At 47.5% G+C, this 20,998-nt stretch overlaps 1 protein-coding gene across 3 annotated transcripts in view; it reads left to right on the top strand.

The window, feature by feature from the left end:
* Window positions 1-20,998, top strand: part of LOC102054055 (chromatin remodeling regulator CECR2) — a 102,603-nt gene that overhangs the window by 56,001 nt on the left and 25,604 nt on the right. For 2 of the 3 annotated variants that reach the window (XM_055711774.1, XM_014281247.3), the window contains exons 3-8: window positions 14,868-15,051; window positions 15,797-15,936; window positions 16,465-16,569; window positions 17,169-17,218; window positions 19,567-19,736; window positions 20,485-20,562. In XM_055711774.1, coding sequence (XP_055567749.1) covers window positions 14,868-15,051; window positions 15,797-15,936; window positions 16,465-16,569; window positions 17,169-17,218; window positions 19,567-19,736; window positions 20,485-20,562 — 727 coding nt within the window. The remainder of the gene's footprint in view (window positions 1-14,867; window positions 15,052-15,796; window positions 15,937-16,464; window positions 16,570-17,168; window positions 17,219-19,566; window positions 19,737-20,484; window positions 20,563-20,998) is intronic. The other variant, XM_055711776.1, reaches the window with a different exon arrangement.

Below are 20,998 nucleotides of genomic sequence, written 5' to 3'. Positions count from 1 at the left end.
TTTAAAGGGTAAAAAGTGAAAATGAGGCAGCTGGCAGGTGTTGGGAACGGATGGATGAGATTACAGCAGTAAAATAACACAGTCATTCAGAGATTAGTGAGAAGCACAGTGGAATAAAATTACATAGTTCAAGTTTAAATAAAACTAGGTAAATGTCTTTGATTCTCAGATGGATAAAATGAATCTTTAAAGAGTAATTTGAAGAAAAGTTGGTAGCACGCTCTGGAAGTGCTGTTCCTTAGACGTGGTGGTGGAGCATAAGGACTGAAAATGGTGGAAGAAAAATAGAGCATGGAAACTGTGCTCTTATTGTTAGGGCAGACAGGTGAGAGACAAATCGATTTTGGATAGCTGGGGAGAGGGAGTTATGCAAGACATTGGCAGGGAGGAGTAGGTGGCTACACTTAAAAGAGCGAATGCAGCGAAGAGTCCTGGAGACCACAGTGATGTCATCATGTCCATGTCATGAGTTTGAAATATGAAATGGACAGCTGTATTTTTAAGTTCTTGATGTTGCAAACCAAGTACTCTGGAGATGAAGAATAAAGCAACGATGAAGAAAAAAATTGAGAAGGCAAGTGAAAACATCTTCTTCGAAGGAAGAAGACAAAGAATGATGGAGAGAGGGGGACAGGATGTGGAAGTGCCCTCCATGTGAAACCTTTACCCTCACTTTTGAGATGTGCGCTTCAAGATAGTGATGCTCCAAACCACTGGTGCAGGATTTTTGCTCCAGCATAGTTGGCTTTGCAGGCCACCTCCCAGCACCTCAGCCAGGTTCAGAAACAGATTTTTAGTCCAAGGGTAAATATTGAAGAAGCTCTGAAATTACTTTCACGGAGCCTTTTAGCCCCAGTGAGCTTGGTGAACAGCTGGGGCAGCTGCTGGGCAGCTGCTAAACCACTATGATAATTTGGTGTGCCATGTCAATCTCTGTTCTGTGTCACCTATACTTTTAATTTTTCTCTCACTTTATCTTCCATACTTCCTCAGTTTCTTTCTGGCTCAACCAGTGTAGTGGTTTAAGCTTTAGAGAAAATAGGAGAAAAGACCTCTTCTGAAATGGATCCCAAAAGGGATGATTTTAGCACCCATTTATTTATCTGTAAAAACTTGTTTTTATCTTTTGGCCCCAGAAATTTGTAATGTGTGGGCCTGCTTCTAAGCAATGAATTTCCTAAGCTTGTTTGCCTCAAGGCAACCCCATGCTAGGTATTTTTTGCCTTAGAAGGGACACTTCCTCCCCCATTAAGCATATTTTTCTATGAGCAGCAGGGCACATAAGGACTTGTTTCATATGGATTTGTGCCATACTACATGCATGTGTCCTACTTCCCCATCCTCACCAAGACAATGACTCTAGCTTCTTCCCCACAGTGCTCATCATCACTGTAAGGTCCTCTCTACAGCCCCTAAACAATTGGAAGAGCTTATGGCACAGCAATGCTGTTGTGTTCCTTTATGGCTATGGATTGGGAGCATGCTTTCTTTTGATGGGCACTAGGAATGAACAATGCTGCATTAAGCTGGCTTCATTTGTTCTTCAAGGATCCAGAAATGAATAGTAAGTAATGATCCTCTTCCAGTCTGAATGTGAAGCACAGTAAGCCTCATTCCTATTTGCTCTTTCAGAAAACAGGGAGATGTATTTGGGTCTTTTGTAATTTAATTGGCTCCAGCTCCCAAGGGTTGATCTGCTTCTCTTCTGAAAGTGTTGCCATCAAATAACAATAGTAGAAAGAAAGAAGCATATGTTGGTTGAAAATTGTCAAGCAGGTATTGAAGCCTGGTTAGATGTAGGTGAAGGTAATTGATGGGAGAAGTGAAATGCCATCACAGATGGACCAAAGCCCATGCTGTCTTACCAGGTCAGTTCACAAGGTGGTAAGTTGGGCTCTAGGTAAGTTCCTTTATTCTGGACCATCCAGAAGGCTTTGTTCATCCTTGAGCTAGAGACTGCTATGGCTTGACCTTCCTTTCATCACATCTGGAGTGTCTTGTCGTTGGGCATATGCTGTGAGGCTTGTTGTCAAGGTCACATAGAACAAGATACAAAACAAAGGAGAAAAAACACCATGCCTTAAGAACCAAAGCATGCACGTGGAAGCAGCGTGTGGCAGAGGATGCAGCAGTGGTTCTCACACTTCATTTTGTCTTTGTGGCCATCAACACCCCTCCTTGCATGTCTTTTTCAGGTCAGATCAGTATGCGCTGGCTGTGCACCCAGTGTGCATGAACCAAAATATCCCATAGTAGAACCATTCAAAGCAGTAGCTAGCAGCCTGCATCTTACCAGACCTCTCACTCCACACCAGTATTTCCCAAGTCCTTCCCGCCCACCTCCCCAGCTGGCGGAGTTGGCTTCCCCCAAGGTACTTGTTTCCCTCTTGAGCACCCAGATCCTTCTCTCTCCCTTTTTATTGTATCAAACAACCTGTTAGTTCTTGGGTTAGTTAACAAATAGTTCTAACACTGGTTCTTTTTGTTTTCCTTTTTGATCCTTCAAGAGATTGCCTTTTGTTATTCAAAGACAAAAGTACTTGACACAGGAGCAATGCAGAAGCCCCCAAGCTTCAAAAGCTGTCCTGGCTGTGGGATCGATATTCAGATATTCACTCAGATATTCATGTCTTAAGTGTCTGATGAGCCTTGGGGAAAAACTGAGCAGAGAAGAATGCGGCAATGCAAATTCCTGAGGGGTGCTGGGAGGCATCCATCCATGCAGGGACTGGAGGAGTTTCACCTGCTGATCAGGGCCTTTCAGGATCAGCATTTCACCCTGCCCAGGGACCCCTCTGCCTTTGTCTGACTTCCTCTACAAGGCTGACAAAAATCTGGCCTCCCGTCTGTTGCAGTGAGAAAGGTACCTCCCTTTGTTAAGTTGTGCTCAGAAATGTCCAGGTCAGAGGGTTTTGTTTTGAGGCCCAGAAATTGCAGCTCGAGCTCTAAAACTGACCCCAGGAACTGCTGTGTCTCAGACTTATTGCCTCATGAGCGTGTGCTCTGAGGAGAACCTAGGTACTTTGCTTTTCCATTGCATCCAAAAAGTGGCATAATTTACTGGTGCCATTGAGTCTGTCAGTGTCGTCAAGCCTGCTGCTTGCTGATGGGCCTGTAAAATCTCCAGTTTGGCATCAGTATTGCTTAATCTTCTCTTGGTGATCTTATGCTTCACTGGGGGACCAGGTGCGCCCTGCAGGTCAGTGCATTCTTCCCTCAGCTGGCTCTCCTACTCTGCGCCTCTGTCTCGTGCACCGGTACCACCAGCTTCAGGACTGATCATCATGACATCTCATTAGTGTTGCCTTCCTGGCTTTTAGTACCAGCATACGTTCCAGTGCCTTCAGTACACACCTCAGTGTTGGCTCTGAGGCTCAGGACTTCTCTTCTGCCTCCTGCCATTCTGCCTTTGCCAGTGGCGTCTGTCACTTATTTTCTGATTTTGAACTTGACAGGAAACTCTGCATTCAGGGTCTCGGGAGATTCTTACCACTTGATCTGAGCATACTGTCAGGGAAAAATGTGTGTTCCCAGTCTGGCTGCAGGGATAGATCTCATTGGGTAAGGAAGCGCTGGGCTCCGACTCTCCTCGGCTCTCTGATGCTATCCACTAGCATGCTAAGGAATTCATGGCTTACTGAAAGCTATTTTCCCTGGCCCTTCCCCAGCCAAGATCAATGTCATCACATGGCAAGAGGTGACATACGCCTCCCTTGTATCCTCCCACGGTATCACTTGCCAGCTTGACACCAAAATTTCTTTAGGCACAATAGAGGCATTTTCAGTTCTACCATTAATTTATCATAGGTGCTTGGGGTGAGATAACTTCTTTCCTTGGTCCTTTCTACCTCAGACATGACACGTGATGGCATCAGCACTGGTACCCCTGTTCCAGTACCACCTCTGCTTCCCTTTCTGGGTAAAGTTTCAGTAAGTTGATATTGCCTCTTTCTTGGGCTCCCTCAGCTCAACAGATTGATTACTCAAGGCAGGAAAAAAGTGGCTGGCACTGCTGGGGACGTGCATCTTGTCTCCTCTATGACTGATGGACTGTCCAGTGCAACCCCCAGTGAAGAAGCAGAGGGCACTTACTGCTTGACAGACACTCAACTCTTCTTCCCACTCAGATAGCAGGATATCTGACAGACCATCTTACCAGGAATCTTCTGGAGATTCCTATATATTTCCAGATACACAGTATTTTACAATTTCAGCCATATCTCAAAGAACTGTAGTCTCTATTTATAGGCAAGAAGAGAAAAAGTAGCTGCAATGTCACCTGGTTTCCTCTATGCTGGAGCTGTAGCACATGTCTGAACATGATGGTAGGTAGACAAATACATGTTAGTGGCTGATGACAGACCTGTTTGTTCTTGGAGTTTAAACCTCCTCTTACTGCTCCCATGGATCGTACATCACACTGAAGGCAACTGATTTGTTACTGCATCTGATTTGTTACAGTATCTTAAACGTAAAATTGAATAAATGGTGAAGTACAGAGTATCTGTGGGGTTTATATGCTGGCAAAGCCGGGTAGGTATTTTTAAACACACCTTCGGTGTGGACGTGGTCATCCGAGTCAAACCCAAAAATGCCCGTAGAAAATAGCATAATCACTTGATTAATCGTATTTATGCAGTTATAATTAAGGAAAAAGACAATTTTTAAAATTGTCTCAAATCATCTCTTCTTTGTATTCATTCAAGGTAAATAATCCTTTCCGTTCACCTATTGCTACCTTAATTAATGTTTTTACAAACATATGTAGCAATACTGTTTGCTCACCACAGTGATGTTCCAGGATCTTTTAGCAGAATTATTTCCCCCCCTTTTTAATCCAGTTATCCAACCCATTGATTTGTCATTATCAATTTTCACTCAAATTGCAGCATCAGTAGTGGGGGAGGGGGTTCCTGCTTCTCTGTCCGTGCCACTGCCCCAAAATGCTGCATGCTCTGATAGCACAGATCTTCCCGTCATGGAGACTGTGCAGAGACTTACTGAGTTTGAAGGAAGGGTTGAGCTAGCATTGAAAAACTGACAGTCATCACATTTTAAGTTTCATTTTAGTCCCATTAATGTTCTCTGAATCTGTCTGGGCAGCGTACGCATCCTCCTGCCCGTCCCCTTTGCCGCCAGGACTTTCCCTTCCTTTGGCACCAGACACCTTTAGCTGTTGTTTGGGGTGTTTCTGGCTGCTCTGGTTTTATTGCTGTTCATATTCCTATTTCTTCCTTTCCCTTAATCAAACAACAAAAACATGCAAGCAGCCCTTGCTCCTACCTAAAAATCAAATACAGACTCAGTGTGCATCTAGTTAACCATATGTGTCTTCCTCACCCTCCAAGTACTGCATGATCCACCAGGCTTGGCAAATTCAACCTCTTTCATCCAATGCTTCACATCTCTGCACCACTTGCTTTCTTGCAGTGGCTTACTTGGCCAGATAGACTGCTGGTCTCTTGAGATGGGGAGATGGATGCTGGGCATCTGCTTACTGCTTCCTGGTATCATGATGGAGACGGAGAGGGGGAGCAGCAGAGAGGCAGATAAGGGCAGTGAGGAGCAGCTGGGTGTAGGTGGAAGGAGGGCCATCAGTGCTTTCAGATTGCATTTCCTTCACCAAAAATCACTTTCACCTTCTCACACAGAAGGAGAAGCAACAGCGTGCCTCTTTGTTGCCTCCCTGTACTTTGAGGTGTTAGAGGTAGGACAACCATAGAAAACACTTGTGGCCCCTCCTGCTGATCCTGGAGGTGGTGACGAAAATAGAGCAGCCCTGGCTCACAGAAGGGTGCTTGGAGCGCCTGCAAGCAGGGAGACAGACAATGACAGGACAGTTCAAAGTAACAGGTATGTGTGATTTCTCCTGCCGGTGCTGCTTTTCTCTCACACAGCCCAATTAACAGGGGTCACAGAGCACTGATTAGCTGCCTTGGCGTTTTGTGAACATAAAGCAGTGAAAGAGCCAGGGTAAATGGGGGAGAGCAGATCAAATAGACACTTATCTCAGCACTCCTCCTGCCTGTCCCTGGCATTTGCCAGCCTAAGGGAAGAGTCTTTTCAGAAGAGGCCAATGCGGGACAGTGCTGTATCTGTGCTGGTATCTCAGCTGCTTTTCTGCCTTCTCTCAGTAAAATAACAAACAAGTCGCCCCCAGTAGCTATGTCACGTGTGGGGCGGTTGCTAGATAAAAGCCAAACCACAGGAGCTGCATTGACCATAGGCAGCTGGGGAAGATCAGAGCATGGCCTTGTGCCACACAGGCATGCATGATGAGTTCAGTCCCTACAGCTGGTGCCTCCTTTTGGAGGGTGGACTTGCAGCCTCCTGTTCCTTGTGTGATGGAAAAGGGGTGGAAGGCAGCACATAACAGCTCACAGCAGGTAAAAAGGCATCTCCATCTAATTCAAGAGTTGGTGAGTGTGGTCTGGTAGTGCTAAAGAGCCCAAGCTGGAAACTTTTTCCACCGTGGCTGGGGGGAGAAGTCTGCACTTGGACTGAGAACCTCCTGGAGGTTCTGGACCTGGAACCTGCCTAAAGGGTGGGCAGCTGTGGTAACCTTGTGGCTTCCCCTTCTTGCTTCATGCTCTTCCTTTTTTGGGGGGTAGCAAAGTAACACTCCCACTTCAGCTGTCATACCCAGGTTAAGTGGCTGCACTTGCTTCTGTCAAGCCAGCACATGCTCCTGCGGTGTGATCCCTTATTAGACTAGACAGCCCACATCAGCTCTCCATTCTCTCAGCCTCCCTGGAGACACTGCCTCGCTCCATAGCTGTTCCTATTCTCCTTCTCTGTGGGATACAGCATATCTGCCAGCTCCCCTTCCAGCTTCCCCAGTTTTTATTGTATGGAAGATCACTCGAGGTAAGATGGAGGAAGACAGAGGGAGCAGGAGTGGAGTATTCTTAGCTGATGACAGCTTTGGCTTTGCTTAGCTGATTTTTTTCCCCCCTCTCCTAAACATGAACACTTCAGGAGTTTAGCTGGGAAGGCAATGAATTCCCTGGCATCTAACCATGTAAATTAGATTTCCTTAGCAAGATGAAGCAGCCCTTCTGCTGGAGAAACTCCTGTCCTGACTTCATGTTGTCATGTTGGAGGAGAGGTCCAGAAGCCTGATGTCTTCTCTAAGCATCTCTTCGGCATATTCTTGGGGGTGGTCTCGGTGCCACAGTTGAGCTCTGGAAACAACTTATGGGGTGGACAAGTGAGGGGCGGGGAACAGGAATTGCTAGGGTGCTGAAATTACTCTGCTGTCCTTTACCTCTGTGGAAGACTTGGGTGGATCTTTCATGGATGTGGAAACCTCTATCACTCATGTTTCAGACTGCCAAATCCAGGAGTTAGACCAGACTACTTTAGAGAAGAGCTACAGCTACATTAACATTTACTAACCAGTTTTGGGTGTTTTTTTGTCCTTATGCTTTGAAACAAAACCGTGGTTGTAGTGTAGCAAGAATGTCTTCCCCTGTTCAGCAACAGTGAAAACAAAGGTCATTGTCACGCTCAGTGCAATCCACCCCTTGACTCTTCAGGTGTCTTTTTCCTCCCCTTGCCTCCCAGTGCTCCTGATGGCCACACAGGTAAGTCACAGAATTACTTGAGGTTTGGGCAATGTCTGCATTCAGAAAAGTAGTTCTAGCTAGCAGTGAAAGACAAGAGGCAGGCCTGTACATGCTTGGTGATGGTCTTGTACTCCAGCAATCTCTGCTGTCTTTCTGACTCTAGGAAGAGAGACTTCACTCTGGAGCTTTGATCAGTCCAGTTAGATTGTATCCCTCTCCCCCTCCCCATTTTGTGGTCTGTTTCAGGGTCTGTTCATGTCAGCTATCCTCCTTTTGTTCACAGCCGCTTGTAGGGCAGGTGGTTTTCTCCAGGCATGAATCAAAAGAGAGAGGGCACTGAAAAGCAGGATGAGCCTGGGTGTTTGTTTCCTCCATCACTAGGGCTCTGCCAGGGATGGACCTTGCTGAGGTCTGTCTCCAGTTTGGTGTGGCCAGGAGTTACTACTCCGCTTGAGAGTGTTCCTGGCTGGAGTTCATGAAGTCTGTCTGCACCAGTGGTGCAGAACAGTGGTGCGGTTAATGGCGCTGCTAGCTGAATTGGAAACGAAATGTGGTTGTTAAAGCTTAAGGTCATGATTCCTGCATCTCCAGCTTCTTGGTCATTTTGCTCTGCCACAGTGAAGTGTTTTGAGGAGAGACTCTTCAAGGTGTTTGCTGCCCTTGAGCCTTTGCTAGTCTGAATGCCCTGCTGACAAGTTGGCTCATGGTCTGAGGAATGTGTGCTTTCTGTTGGCTTGCACACCTGAGTGAGCAGCACACAGAGGGCTTGGAAGAAAATGGGGAATATACCCACCTGGCCCTTTTCTCCCCCAGAAAGATGGGTTAGTATCTTTTTTTCCCCTGCATCATGCCTGACTTAGTTTCTCAGTAGGGTAAATTGTTTGAAGGTGAAGTACAAGCTGGTCCATAAGGCTTCCTCCTCCACCTCAGATAAGAAAGCTCATTAATACAGTAAAAAAAAAAAGTCTCCATTGTTACATGAGAGCTCAAGGTCAGGCTGGTAGTAGTAACTCATATTGCTTCTAAGGTCAGCCTAAGCTTTCTCTTTCTGACAAGCCACGATAGATTGATCATGGGGGCCCTTACATTATTTTTTTTTCCTTCTGAAATAGGCTTTGCTTCTCCTGACCCTGTTAATGATGTTTGACTGAGGTCATCCCAGCAAACCCTGAATCCTTCCCATTACCTTCTAGAGGGCTTGCCTTTGTGCCAAAGCATTGTATGCTTGTTAAGAATTAAGCTTTCCTGATCTCTGCTGTAGCAAAGAAGCTGTCTTCATTGGAGAGGGGAGAAATATCTTGAATGCCATCTGTCAGTTAATGCTCTCATTAACACCTGAGTGACTCCCAACACCAAGCTGGTGCCTTTTTGCCAATTCAAAACTTAAAAGGTGCCAGCCCATAAGGTGAAATATCTCCAGTCCATAAAATTAATTCCATGATAAAACATCTGTTCTGAGAAGACCTTGATTTTTTTTGTTGTTTCTTTTAACTGGAGTGATCACAGAGGCAAAACCAGTTCTGTTGTATGCTGTGAATTAGATGCTTGAGAAGTCTTTTTTTCATTTAGTACTGAGAACCTTGTAAAAGCAGTGCTTGTGCTGGGTGGATGAGGAAATCCAAGTCTTTTTCAGCTTTTAAAGCTTTTGCCAGGCAAAAGTATCACCTCTGTTATTTTTCTTACTGGTTAACTCTTTAAAAGGAACTGCGAGAGTAATTATATTCCTGTTTAAACAGTCTTTGAGGGAAACGCTGAGCTCCCCCAGTCTTATTTTCCATGGTCCTCCCACATACTACTCCTGGGCAGGAGGTGGAGGAGGTCTGTCGTTTTTCCTGCTCTCTGTTGTCCTCTGGTTTTGTCAGGGTTCTTGGTTTTAATCTCAAGTACAGAACAATATACAGTCTGGGATTAGACATAGGTCAGACTTGCCATTTTCCCAGCAGTTTTAGATCAAGAGCATTCCAGTATTTACTCTTCTGTTGCATTTTGTAAATTAAATGAAACAAGAGACTTAAAACATTGTCAACATGATAGATATTCTAGCTAGTAGGTCCAGGCAATGATTTGGCATCTGAACTTTCTGAAGGCTTATTTGTGTGTGCCAGCAGTATCTGAGCATTGCTGAAAGATTTTTGTCTCCAGTATTTCCAGCTCCTTACCCTAATGTTTCTTTTAATCCAGTATTTGCTCCTGTAGCTGGGGAAAGGGGGGGTGCTGGGGGGGTGTGTGTGTTAGGGTTTTTTTTTAAGGAGAGTGGAGAGGGGGTACCCATAACAGAATTGGCAGCAATAGACCCGATAGGAAAGTGTGCTGTGACAGTAATTCCACACTCGGGCCATGGCACCCTGCCTGTGGGAAGTGCAGATTGACAAGGGGACTCTCTTACTGAATCAGTGTTTCGTTTTGCTTTTGTTTGTTTGGCTTGATTTTGTTTACAGTTTCCCAGCCAAGATTTGATTTACTTTGGAGACTTTAAAACTAAAAGCACAAGTGGCTCTGCTTCCTTTGGGCATGAGGATAAAAAAAGTGTGTGTGTGTGTATGCGTAATTCCACCCCCAATGGCGCTGGGCTCACTTAGAAGGAATTTCACATTGAGTTTGCCCTACAGGGTGCCTGTGGGGCTGGGGTCTGTAGGTGCAGCTGTTCCCTTCCAAGTGTGCACACCAGAAGCTCCAACCAAATTTTTCCATATATCCCATCAACCCTGCAAAATATTCACCCTCTCTTCAAGAGGTCCCCAAAGGAGCCCGCCTGGGAAGCTGGGCAGAGTGACGAGCGCGCCTGGCCCCGCAGGATAACAGCCCAGGCGCAGGATAACAGCCCAGGCGATGGGCAGGGTGCCTCTTCCGCAGGCAGGGGAAGCCAGGGCGCAGGCAGACTGCCGGATTGGGAGGATTGGGATCTGGGATCGCCAGGCGGGGGGAGGAGTCCTCAGCTCCCCTCTCCTGGAGCACAGAGAAACCTCCCTCTTTGGGAGGCAGCCGGGCAGCAGATGGCCGGGCTGCGGCGCTGAGCTCTCAGGGGGTGTATCATTTCTCTGACTGTTCTGGACGCGGATACCCATGTTGGAGAGGAGCCCCTCCTTCGGCTTGTCTTCTTTATGCCCTGATTTTTTTGCAGCTGCTCCTAAAGGTCACAGGCAACTTGAGCTGCAACCTGGCTGGTGCTCTTGTGGATTGTCTCCTGCTATTCCTCCCCTTTGACACCGATGTGCTAGGTTGCATCCTTCCCTGTGCCCCAGATTTCCTTTCGTGTATGTAGAGGTCCACAATGTATGATTAAAACTTCAAGCCACAGGTGCGATTCAGCTTTGACCTCCTTTCTAATCATTGCAGGAAAAGGTAGGGACCGCTGATAACGACACTGGGGTTTTAGAGCAAAGCCAGGGACAAGGCTAAGAACTGCATTGGGCTCGCAAGAAATCACCTGCATCATCCATATGGGATGTACCACATAGAAACACATGTACTATTCCACCACTTCCCCCCTACAGCTGTCCAAATTGCTTTGTACATCGGGTGGCAACTGCAAAGTAAGCAGTGTTGTGACAAGGGAGGGAAAGTTTGTCTCAGTTTTCTGTGATATTAATGGTGCTAGTGAATTTGGGGTGGAAAGAAAGTCAGTGGGAAGGCTGAAGTTTTACAGTTACAGAATACTCTGAGGTAACTTTTCTGAACTCTTGTAGGTGAATTCTGTAATACTTTTCCTTGGTTAATGAGCTGTATGGAAGAAGCTTGTGCTGTACAGCAGGGGGGAAGTAGAAGTGGTTGAGATGTGCGTGACAGTCGTGGCCCATGGTCCCAGACTTTTTTGTAAATTGTTTCTAGGACCCCCAATGTACTTTCAGGAGAGAGTTGTTTTTCCTTTGGATACGTGTGTCCATGTACCAGTTCATCCTCCTTGGGAATACTCTGATTTGTAGAGAAAGGACTTTGCTGACCTAACATTGCCTCTGTTGGTTGAGTGTTTTTACAAGTCTCAGCGATGCTGAGAACCTCAGGAGAAGAGATACACCTTTCTCAGCTCAGTGATCTCCTTGCTGCCTTCTTCCCACCTACAAAAGGGTTTTTGGAGGTTCTTAACTGCAGCAGAGGCTCTGTAGGACTTACCACACCTGCAGGTGTATCACTGTCCTATTAGTAAGCTTGAAAAAAGGGTGTTTGAGAGACTGCATCCAGGTCTTTCCACACCTGGACCCTGTCTGTCTGATTCTTGGGTTTGTATTTTATGGATAATGCTGAATGAACAGTTAGTCCTGAGCATTTCTGCTTTGTGTGGGGAAGAACTCCAAGGGCAGGGTTCTCACAGATTGCTGTGCTCCCTGCAGATTTTCTTCTCCAAACCAAGGGGGATGTTTCAGAAACCTTTTTCAAAGGGAAATTTAATAGAGACAGGCTAAGTGAGGCTAACCATAGGTGTGGCAGACAGGTTGAAGACGAGCACCTCAGATTTGTCTGGAGAAAAGAGGCCGGCCCCCATTAAGAGGGAAAATATAAATTGGGTAAGATTGAGAGTGACTGGGAATGCCTTGAGACATCTGGTTCCCATCTCTGGTTTTCATTTCTATCGTTATTCAAAGCGACAAATGCACAGTAGCTGTCTTTGAAAATTGATGGGGGTAGGAACTCAAAGTACTCTTGAGAACAGAGCTTGTAATGTATCGAACACTGGGTGGATGACAGAAATTTCTAGTGTTAGCCACTTATGTGAAAGTCAAACTCAAACCAAATTGGTTAAGTCAACAGAGCCAGTCCCCAAGGGGAATGAGAGTTACATAGGCAGAGATTTCAGATGATCTTCTGGAATTGAGGGGCTTCCTGGATCAATTTTCTTTGAGAGCAGCCAGAATGGTAGAGCAAGATAAGTGAACTCATGCAACGGGTGCAAGTGTCTGCTCCATGCCTTTCCCTTTATTTAGTTAGGGAAATAAAATAACCAGAAACATAGGAGTAGGTAAAACCCTGTTACTTTTTTTGCTTCTTCTTGGCATCCCACGTCACCCACTAGTTTCACAGGATCTTAGGGAAACTGGTTTTTTCAGTCAATTTTATTGGAAATAGCCAGAGCCTCTGTGTCAGATCTGATAAAATAATGTTCTGCCTTGAGCTCTGAGAGAGTTGGACAACTGACATCATGGGGCTGGAACTCAGATGCTCTCTGAGAGCTTACAGTCATTCCCCACCTGCAATGGACTAAGCATCCAAATACGGGTATTGCTTTCCTTTCAGGAAAGGATGTTCTCATCACTGTTTCTGTTCTGAAAGCTAGTCAAATCTGTCTGTCTTTTTTTTTTTTTGTTTTAATCCAATGGCTTCAGTAAATATCTAACATTTAAGCAGTGTGTGATCAAATAGCACTTTTAAAGATAAAAAGTCTGTGAAGAGAATCCAGTGTCATACTTTGAAGTCTTAGCTGGAGATTGGATTGGGTCTCGAGGTATATAAGGAAGACACTGTGGGAATGCAGAGCTACTTCAGGTGGGTGTACTGTGCACTGAATAGTTCGTTTTGAAAAAGGGTAGTTGCTGTAGCTTTTACCCTAAAATTAGTACTTGAGGCAGCACAGAAATAATTTCATAAAACAGCCAGTCCTTTGTCGACTGAACTTCGTCAGCATAGGGGACTGTTTCAAGTTGCACTTGATTGCTTATATTGGTGGGGCAAAACAATGATACTTGGAAATACCAATGCGTTGCTCATGTCATGCAGAAAAGAGAAAACACCAGGCTGCAGAAGGCGCTTGATCCAGGTGCATTCAAGCATCTCCTGTTACATACAACCGGAGGGCTGGTAACACTCATACCGTGAGAGGATTTGTCTCTGGGAGGTCAGCTTGCGTTTGACGTCAGAAAGCAGCAGACTGCTGGGGAGTGATCTGCAGGGTGGTAGCATCAACTTCTCTCCACTGAAGGAGGAAGGGGAATGCTGCCAGGTGGACATGGCTTGGGGAATCGTGTGGCATCTGTTCCTTCGCTCTTGCAGTCACTGTCCAGTCATGGTCCTTGCAAAGGTGTCCGGTCTTCACCGAACATGTGAAGCCCCCAGCCTAATAGCTAACTTCTTGTTGACTTTTAATGATCTTTCTTCAGCTGGATTGCACTCCTCTGTCTCTTTGTTAAAAAATAATAGGTTTTGTAGTAGTTAGCAATTTCTCAGGCAAATGCAATTCTGTAGCACTGGCACGGTTCCATTAATCATATAGAGTAATCTGTTTGTGCCAAAAACCTATCAAGTTGAGCTGCCTTTTTGAGAGCTGGTGGGAATGTGTACCCAGTGGTGTTCTTGCTGGCATATGGACTTCCCGTGTGTGCAAGAATGACTGGGCCATGGAAGGGTCCCCCTTTGCTGTGCTTAGGGTACACAACTTGAGCAGGCTGTGAGAGAGCCTGGCAAGTCTCAGGACTCAAAGTGATATGGACTGATCTTAAGAAAGTTTTGTATTTAGGGACAGGTGGCCCTGCCAGCCCTTTTTCAGTCCCTCCTCTGAAATTTTCAGCAGTCGAAATAAGGACTTAAGTCTCATTAAAATATAAACAGGAGTTCTTTTAGCCTTAAGCAGCAATCTAACCTGTTAGATGGGGACGTTTACCCTCAATGCCAGATGAGGGTAAGAAATGTGCATTTCCTTGGGCTATATGATGAACTGCTGGGAACAAAAAGGAGGCTTAAAGTGGCCCAACTAGAAAATGAGCAAGATTGTTTTAGTAGCAAAGTTTATGATAAAGCTTGAGTGTTCAGCTTGATCATCGGGGAGACTAGAGTAGACTGAGCTGAATCCTGTTTGGGAGATACACTCGTGTTCGGAATGAGCCTTGTTGTGTTGCAGGGGTCCAGCCACATGCATTAACGGGACTGTGCAGATGTCCTGCTAGAGCCACTGGTGGAGGAACAGGCAGAAAGTGGCAGCACCTTTGGGTATGGAGGGAGAAGAGAATAGGGGCCGCAACAGGAGTATGGGAAGCATACAGCAGCAAAGCCAGGAGGAGACGATCAGCTATGGAAAATTTCAAGGCTGAGTTGGCATCCTAGTTAGTTTGTTCTTTCAGCTTGGAAAGAAACAACAGTAGCAGAGTCCTGCAAGCTGTATGTGTATAGCGTGAAATCCCATGGTGTTGCAATGAAATTGCTGTGTTTTGGGAACCTGAGTTACAGAGCTGCACCTAACCATAGCTGCTGCGGGGCACAGTTTTCCTGTGTTAGCTGTCTCTGTGTTGTGCTTGTTCGAGTTGCTTGGTTGCACCAGGTGTTTCTGGCATGGCAAACTACAGTAAGTGTGTGGGACTTTGTTTCCTTGGCTAGATCCCAGACGTTTCACAGCTACCTGGAGGACATCATCAACTACCGCTGGGAGCTGGAGGAAGGGAAACCCAACCCCTTGCGGGAGTCCACCTTCCAGGAGCTGCCCCTGCGCACCCGGGTAGAGATCCTGCACCGCCTCTGTGACTACCGCCTTGATGCAGATGATGTCTTTGACCTCCTCAAGGTGCTTTGGGCAGCAGGGATGAGGGAAACTGTGTGGCCGCAAGAGCTGAGCCAGCTCAGATTTTCCTGGGAAGAGAAGGGTTGATGCTACCAAGTGTATTTTAAGGCCTACTAATCGGTGGCAGTGCAGTGGGTCAGCAGCTCCCCATCTCCTCCCCTGCCTCGCAGAGGATGCGAGGCAAGCACTCAGGACTGCTCCTGGGGCCCTTGTCCTGTGTGGATATATTCATAACGTGGGGGCAACTAAGAAAATTGGCTTCATTGGCTGCTCTTCCTGCAAAGAGTGAATTTGGAGATGCTCCAGTGGTAATGGCAGGGCTGTGAGAGCCGAGACTGCCTTGCTGAGGGATGGTGTGAGATGAAAGGATGGGGTTGAAGTGTACTGGGGGAGCTGGGGGAAGGGTGGGGGTGGGGAGGGAGCTTCTCAGGGCTGTGTGTGACTGTCGCCAGCACTAATTAGACCTTCCCTGTCAGGAGCACCAGAGATGAAATGTTAAAATGAGAGAGGCCATTCAAATTAGAGATGCCAATCTAAATCCCTCCCTGGACAGGGAGCAAACGTCGCTTTCCCCCTGGAGTAACATTTTCCCAGCTCAGCCCGGAGGAGCAGCTGTACTGCTGCTGTGGCATGGTGGGAGGGGAGGAGGGAGGGAGATATTTGTGGAGGGGTGTCATCATGTTTTGTGTGACAATGTGGCTGCTTTTCAACTTGTCACTGTCTGGCGGGGGGCTCCCGGCGGGCGCAGGGCTTGGATGCTGACAGCCTCCGCGTGGAGCCGCTAGGTGAGGACAGCAGTGGTGCCCTGTATTGGTACTTCTATGGCACGCGGATGTACAAGGAGGACCCGGTGCAGGGGAAAACCAACGGAGAGCTGGCTCCAGACAGGTAACAGCCCCCACACATTCCCCCCGTGTCTGGGTGCAGGGGGTGATGGGGGGGATGGCACAGCCAGCCTGGCTGGAGGGGACTCCGCCTGACGGCTGTTGTGTTGGAGGGCAGCAGGGGGGAGCGTGCAGCATCTCCGGGGGGGCCTGGGAGAGGGCTGGGGCAGTGTGGGGCGAGACTGGAGTTGCCAAGCAGACTGCGAGCTGCCCCACGTCGTGCATTGTGTCAGAGCCAGCCTGCAGCCTTTGTGGCACCAGGAGAGCCTGCTGTGGGAGCGATGCTGCCTACCCCACTGCATTCCTCCCCGTCTGCCCCGCACCGTGCCGGCGGCTCCCAGATCAGGCTCCCAGCCAGTGGGAATCCCTCCTCTCCTCCCCTCCCCGTCCCGTTGCTGCTTGCTGCTCTGATTTAATCCCTCCTTTGGTTGGGTTCCTAGCAGCTGTTCTGATTTCCCTGCCCTTCTCCCATCCTGCCAGCCACAGTTCCTTTGCTCAGCAGATATTTCATGGTGGTTTTGCCATTTCGCAGGGGATGTGGGGGCCCGACAAACACCCCAAATGTTCCTGGGAAAACGGGCAAGAGACGAGGGCGACCCCCAAAGCGGAAAAAACTAATGGAGGAAAATCTGCTGAGGTATGGAAAGGTTGTTCCTGCAATAGATGTAAAATGCATATGTTCCCAGAGGGAAGTATAATGTACTTCTGGGGTTCCCCCAATAAGTATGTATATACCATGCAGCCATAATTTCAATGCATCTCTGAAGTGAAGCAAGCTCAGACTTGGTGGATGCTTTGATCGCTCTCCAAAGAAAATTCTGACTGAGCTGGAAGCCAAGTTTGGTGAAACAGTGGGTATCACTCTTCCAACCACCTCACTTCAGATGTAGTTCCTCCTTGCAGTGCTAGGGGATGTGTGTCTGATAAAGAATGCTTGAAGCCAAAACTCCTGGCCACTTGAGCGAGTATAGATTTTGGGATGCTTCCTCTAAGAATTTAAGTACTGTCCTTGCCAAACTCCAGCCTGGACCCTTCACTTCACAAAATTTTAAGAAGCTCCGATAAATATTTATGTGAAAATATATCTCGAACGTGTGTTCTGTATGGTGGTTTTTTCATGGTTTTGCTGTGCATTGAATAGTTGCTGTGTCCCCCATTCTTCTCCTCAGAAGCAGCTGCATTTCAGTGATGTGAAGTAATGTATTTATTGTATCACTTCTCTTTCTTTTTTGGTAGGGAGAAGGCAGAAGAGAACTTGCTAATCCATGAGACTCAGATAAGAAATGGTAAAGAGATTTCGCGGGGTCAGGGTTGATACAAGCAGCTAACATGGCTCTTAAATTATCAACGCCCAGAGAGATGCCTTCCTCAGGAATGGGAGAGTCTTTCTGCCGGTGGCTGGGACAGAGTTTGGAAGGAGGGGTTGGCATTACAGAGTGCCTTCCAGCTTGGGAGCCTGGGCACCTACAGGCTTCCTGTCTTATTGTGAATTAGTTTGGGATGAAGAAACCTAACCTATTGGGTTACACCAGGCCTTGGGGGCCCACCTACTCGCTGAAGTTGATGGAAATAGGCTGTGAACGGCTCTTGCTCTTACGGCAATGAGGTGAATGCAAGCCCCTGTTTGTAGCAGGTGTGTTTTTTCCGACTGGGAAGAGAGTGGTGTCAGTGATGCCAAGAGAGGGAAGGAAGAACCTTTTTCATTATCCTTACCATTGGTTGGGTGGCTGAGCTCAGTAAATGATGTCTTGGGGATACCCACCTAAGGGTTAACAAGACAAGCAGAATAAGCGAGTTGGCAACATAATGTGAAAGTGAGTTCAAGGGAGCTGGGACTCATCTGTCATACATGTGGATCCATTGGCTTCCATATAACCCAGGGGCTCAGCCTGCTTGTTGCCCCACAATAAAAGGCGAGGGTGGCATTGTCTTTCCTATGCCTCCTTCCTTCACCCTTTGTCTTCAGATTTCCTGGTGGCTGCTCCCGAGCAGGGTGGCAGAGCTGGAGCGATGCGCATGACGCGATGGGGGTTTTATCACATCATTGTCTTCCAGCAAATTGTGTCACTTCAGAGTAATCTTCTGGTGGCACAAAACAGTGCTTCAGTCCTGGCTGCTATTGAAACAAGTCCCCCATAGGCAGCTGGCAAGGGAAGGGTAAACAAGGGTGCAGGCTCTGGGGGCATTGTGCAGGTAAGCTCCCTGCTGCGGGTGAGCAGGGGATGGCTTCGCCTAGCCAGGGCAGGAGAAACCAGCACATGGTTGATCCTTCACCACCTTGGTTACCAGTCCCCAGTGCATTAATTTGAGCTGAAGCCAAGGGTGGGTTAAGCTGTAGGCTGGCCTGTGACCTGAGGCTAGCACACGCTCACTTTGTGCCACTGTTGTGGCAGGGAGGTTTCTGACAGAGGGCAGGTGGCTGGAAGGAGGTTGCAGCTTTCCAGTCGTCCTGGGGCAACCTGATAGCTTGCATGCCAGAGCCACTGGCAGCTCATGGCTACAAAAGGGCCCAGAGTTGGGTTCAGAGAGAAAGGGGTTTTGTTTTTTGCTTCTGTATTTTTTTCATAGTTAATTTGCTTGAAAATGCGGTGAGAAGCTGCATGACATCTGCCAGTAGGGGTGTGACATTGCTTTCTTTCCAGTAGCCAGTGGTTAGCTCTGGAAAAGTCCAGAGGGAGCTGAGAACCACTCAGTCTTGAAGGGGTTTGAACCAACATCTTCCCCCTCCCCAAAACTGGCCCACAACCTTTTCTGCTTAGAGAGAATCCCAGGGCAAAAGCATGCAAGTTGCAACCCTTGAGGCTTCTCTGCTCTGTGCAAACATTTACAGAGCAGGAACCACATTCCCCCTGTCCAGATGGGTGTTCCAACCACCATGCAAGAGAGTCTTTCCTCTGCAATTAATATTCAAATGTTTCACACAAGGCAGAATAGCTCAGAGTGTCTTGGTAGTTGGGACATGCTTCAGAGCAGTGGGTGATCTGCTTCAGATCCCACTCTGGATCAAGCAGGGATGGAATGTGAACTTTTGGAACTTCCCCCTCATCTGGCAGCCCGATGAACCCCATCTTTCACTTCCTCTTCTGTTCTTTCAAGTGCCTGCAAACAAAATGATTCGTTAGGGAGAATGGGAGGATTTATTCACCGCAGCAAAGGTTTGCAATGCTACCAAAAAAAAAAACCCGAAAAAAATGTGCTTGTTTCAAATAACGTTAATTTTTAATGGTTTTATTCTGCTGCCAGACTAAACCAGACATTTACATTGCCTTATGTATGTCCTGCTCTGGCTGACAGCCTCCATTACAAGAAACAAACTAAATCCTTTTCTCTGGTCCTTCATAACTGGAATGGAGGCTTGCTACAGGGATGTCATACTACCTGTGTGTTGCAAAGTGCCACCGTTATTTCTTCACCTGTGTACTTCCTTTGTATCTTGGCATCAGTTTCAGTGTCTGTAGGGGAGGAAGCAGTGCTTCTGGTGGATGAAGAGAGCTTTGGGTCTGTGGCAAAGAGCATGTTTCCCATAACAGTGGCCATTGGCAATATTTTTTGCTCTTCCTGAACCCTGAGGAGGAATAAAGAGAAGTTGTTAGTCATAACTGCTGTGGAGATAACATCTTTCATGTTGTTGAAGGGTCCCAAGGGCCTGGCCGTGGGACATGGTGGCTGCTGTGTCAGACGGAAGAGGAGTGGAGGCAGGTCACAGAGAGCTTCAGAGAGAGGACTTCCCTTAGAGAGCGGCAGCTCTACAAACTCCTGAGTGAAGACTTCCTGCCGGAGATCTGCAACATGATTGCACAGAAGGTGAGGAGACATGATATCCTGTTTACCTCTCTTTGACCGCTTCCAAGAGCATGGACGTTTGCTGACTGAAGGAGAGCTAAACCCAGGCAGCCTGTCACCCCATCCTGCTCCCCCCACCTCCAACCTGCAAGTGTTGTGGATGCAGGGGCTGTTCAGCTTGTGTACGGGGAGCAAGGCTCTCCCCGTGGAGTGGCAGGGCTACAGTCGATACTTAAGGATCTGGTTCATGATTGTATGGCAGCATAGGTAGGATGGCTGAAGGGGTTACTGTCTTCAGCCGTGTTCCGTGTCCCTTTTCTGCTAGCAGGGAATCTCTGTCTGCTTTTGAACTGCTGCGATTTACAGCCTAGCTTTTCTATGCAAACTGCCTGTGATTCCACTTTTACTGCCATTTCTCAGCGGTCTCTGCTGAAGGGGCTGATGGCTGCTTTAGCTGTCCTAGCTAAGTCTGCTTGAGCTGGTGTGTCAGAGCCCTGAAACTCCGAAGGGCATTGTCCATCAACTGAATGTTTTCAGGTGAGACAGATTTGCAACGTGATCATTTGGCTAGATGGCTTTGTAAAATGGGCTCTGCAGTCAGCACGATGTTCTTGGGCTGAGTTCAGTGTGCTTGTTTGCTACCCTTGTAAAGCTAATAGGGATTTCATGGTCACTTCTAGCCCCCAGAGTTTCTCCTGCCAGTATCACCAATGTGCCCTAATTTCCTCCACTCTCTTTTTCCTTCCCTCAATTCTCGACCCTGTTTCAGGAGAAGCGTCTGCAGCGGACAGAGTTTTCTCCCAGGTGGATGTCTGACCATCAGCCCATCAAACCAATCAAGCAGGAGGTGAGGGGGGGTGCGAGGGGGAGGATGACAGAGGGAGGCGAGAGCAGATGCCTCCTGGGGGAAAAAATAAACCGCAGCATCGCTATTCAGTGGGAAGGAGTCGTTTGAAAGTGTTTGTGCTGAAAGAGAGATGGGTGGTAATGCCCGTCAAAGGCAGGCTGACACTCGGGGTTTCTATGGCGAGCAGGGAGGTGCTGCCCTCTGGATCGCAGAGGTAACCGGCCTCGCCACAGACCCCGGTGCAGCTGCATATGGAAATCTGCGCTCAGTCTGGGGAATTCCACTTCAATGAAAGTGCTGGCACATTCGAGGCAGTTCAAAGAAAAGTTGAAGAAGGATGAGAGGGCTAGAAGAACCGGCTTACAAAGGGAAATGACAGAAATTCAGCCAAGGGGAAAACGTGAGGCTGCAAACACATGAGGGTGTAGATAGTGCA

The sequence above is a fragment of the Falco cherrug genome, chromosome 5 (genome assembly GCF_023634085.1).
Source record: "Falco cherrug isolate bFalChe1 chromosome 5, bFalChe1.pri, whole genome shotgun sequence".
NCBI lineage: Eukaryota > Metazoa > Chordata > Aves > Falconiformes > Falconidae > Falco > Falco cherrug.
Note: the sequence above shows the minus strand (reverse complement) of the source record. Positions and strands in the feature narration are given on the sequence as shown.